This window comes from Cyprinodon variegatus, unplaced genomic scaffold, assembly GCF_000732505.1.
Source record: "Cyprinodon variegatus isolate N-32 unplaced genomic scaffold, C_variegatus-1.0 Scaffold831, whole genome shotgun sequence".
Taxonomy (NCBI): domain Eukaryota; kingdom Metazoa; phylum Chordata; class Actinopteri; order Cyprinodontiformes; family Cyprinodontidae; genus Cyprinodon; species Cyprinodon variegatus.
In genome coordinates, this window is record NW_015151284.1 from 167341 (window position 1) to 168626 (window position 1286).

Consider the following 1286-nt stretch of genomic DNA (forward strand, 5'->3'; position numbering starts at 1 on the left):
TATATCTCTATTTTTCTTTTCTACTTGTAAAAAACAGGTACACAGTCTTAGCGAAGGGTGAATATTTGGACATTGGATTTGTAGTTTTGCCTGTCTTGAATCTAAATATTTTCACCATTTTCAGAATCCCTGATTTAGTTCTTTGCGTAATCATACTAAAACAAAACAGAAAAAAAACTTAGTAAGACAAACAAGTTGATGTAGCTAAGTGGATGAAAACCACCAATAAGAACTTCTCCTTTGGATCACCCACCTGCCCTGGTTGGGGTCTGTGCCCTCCAGCATAGTGTAAAGATACTGTCTTAGTTGAGCTGAATGGGACCCATCCACATAAATCACTGAGAGAGACGACAAACATGCCATTAGGAACTCCCACATACAGTTTACAAACAGAAAGCAAACACGCCAATTAAGTCACCTCGTGTAAAGTTGTAGTGAATCTCCTCCCCGTTCACAGGTTTACGAAGAGACATGGGAGTCTCTGTCGTCTCCATGGCAACGCCCAGGAGACGGTATTCCACGTAAACACGTTGCACAGAGCGATCCGACACCACTTGGGAGGACGGTTCAAACGTCAGGGACAGGATCTCAACTCTAAGCTTGTCTCCCTGAAAAACAGCAACTATCATGTGGCCCACCACACTTTACAGAAGGGTTCATTTTATTTTTAATACTAGACTGAAAAAAAACAGAGGTGTCTTGGCATCTTGAAAGAAGTCTTGATCAATATACTTTTATGCCATATATGAATAACAGTGTTCATAAGTGGTACTTGAGTGAATGGGCCCTAAATGCAATGAAATAAACAAACTTCCAAGCAAAGTTATTGCCAAAAAAAATTATTATTGTAATTAATAAGAAATAATTCAAAACCAGACAGAGAGACAAACTAAATAAAGTGTGACCAATTTTGATATGTAAGTAAGTACAGATGATTTAATGCAAAGGATGCTATATACCATCATCATCATCTTCTTGGTACCAATTTAAGCTTATAGATCTAGGAAAATTAGAGCCGCAATATTATTGTCTATGTCACACTTTAGTTTATGAAAACATTGGCAGACATTTGGAAATCCTGTTTAAATATGCAGACAGACCCCTTTAAAATATCTCAATACACTCTGACCCTTGGAAGTAAGATATAAAGTAAGATATAAAGATTTCAGCATTAACTTCAGAGTTTCACTGTACTGTATGCCACAATATCTGAAAGGACAGAGCAAGCTGTACTTCTTAAGTAAGTTAGGTCATTCAGTGTTCAGACTAATAGGCTGCATTTCTTC

The 1286-nt window shown here is 37.4% G+C and overlaps 1 protein-coding gene across 1 annotated transcript in view; it reads right to left on the reverse strand.

The window, feature by feature from the left end:
- LOC107099025 (protein fantom-like) overlaps positions 1–1286 on the reverse strand; it is an 18172-nt gene that overhangs the window by 1866 nt on the left and 15020 nt on the right. The window contains 2 exon segments of the mRNA XM_015396951.1: positions 254–338; positions 419–608. Of these exon segments, the coding sequence (XP_015252437.1) occupies positions 254–338; positions 419–608 (275 nt within the window).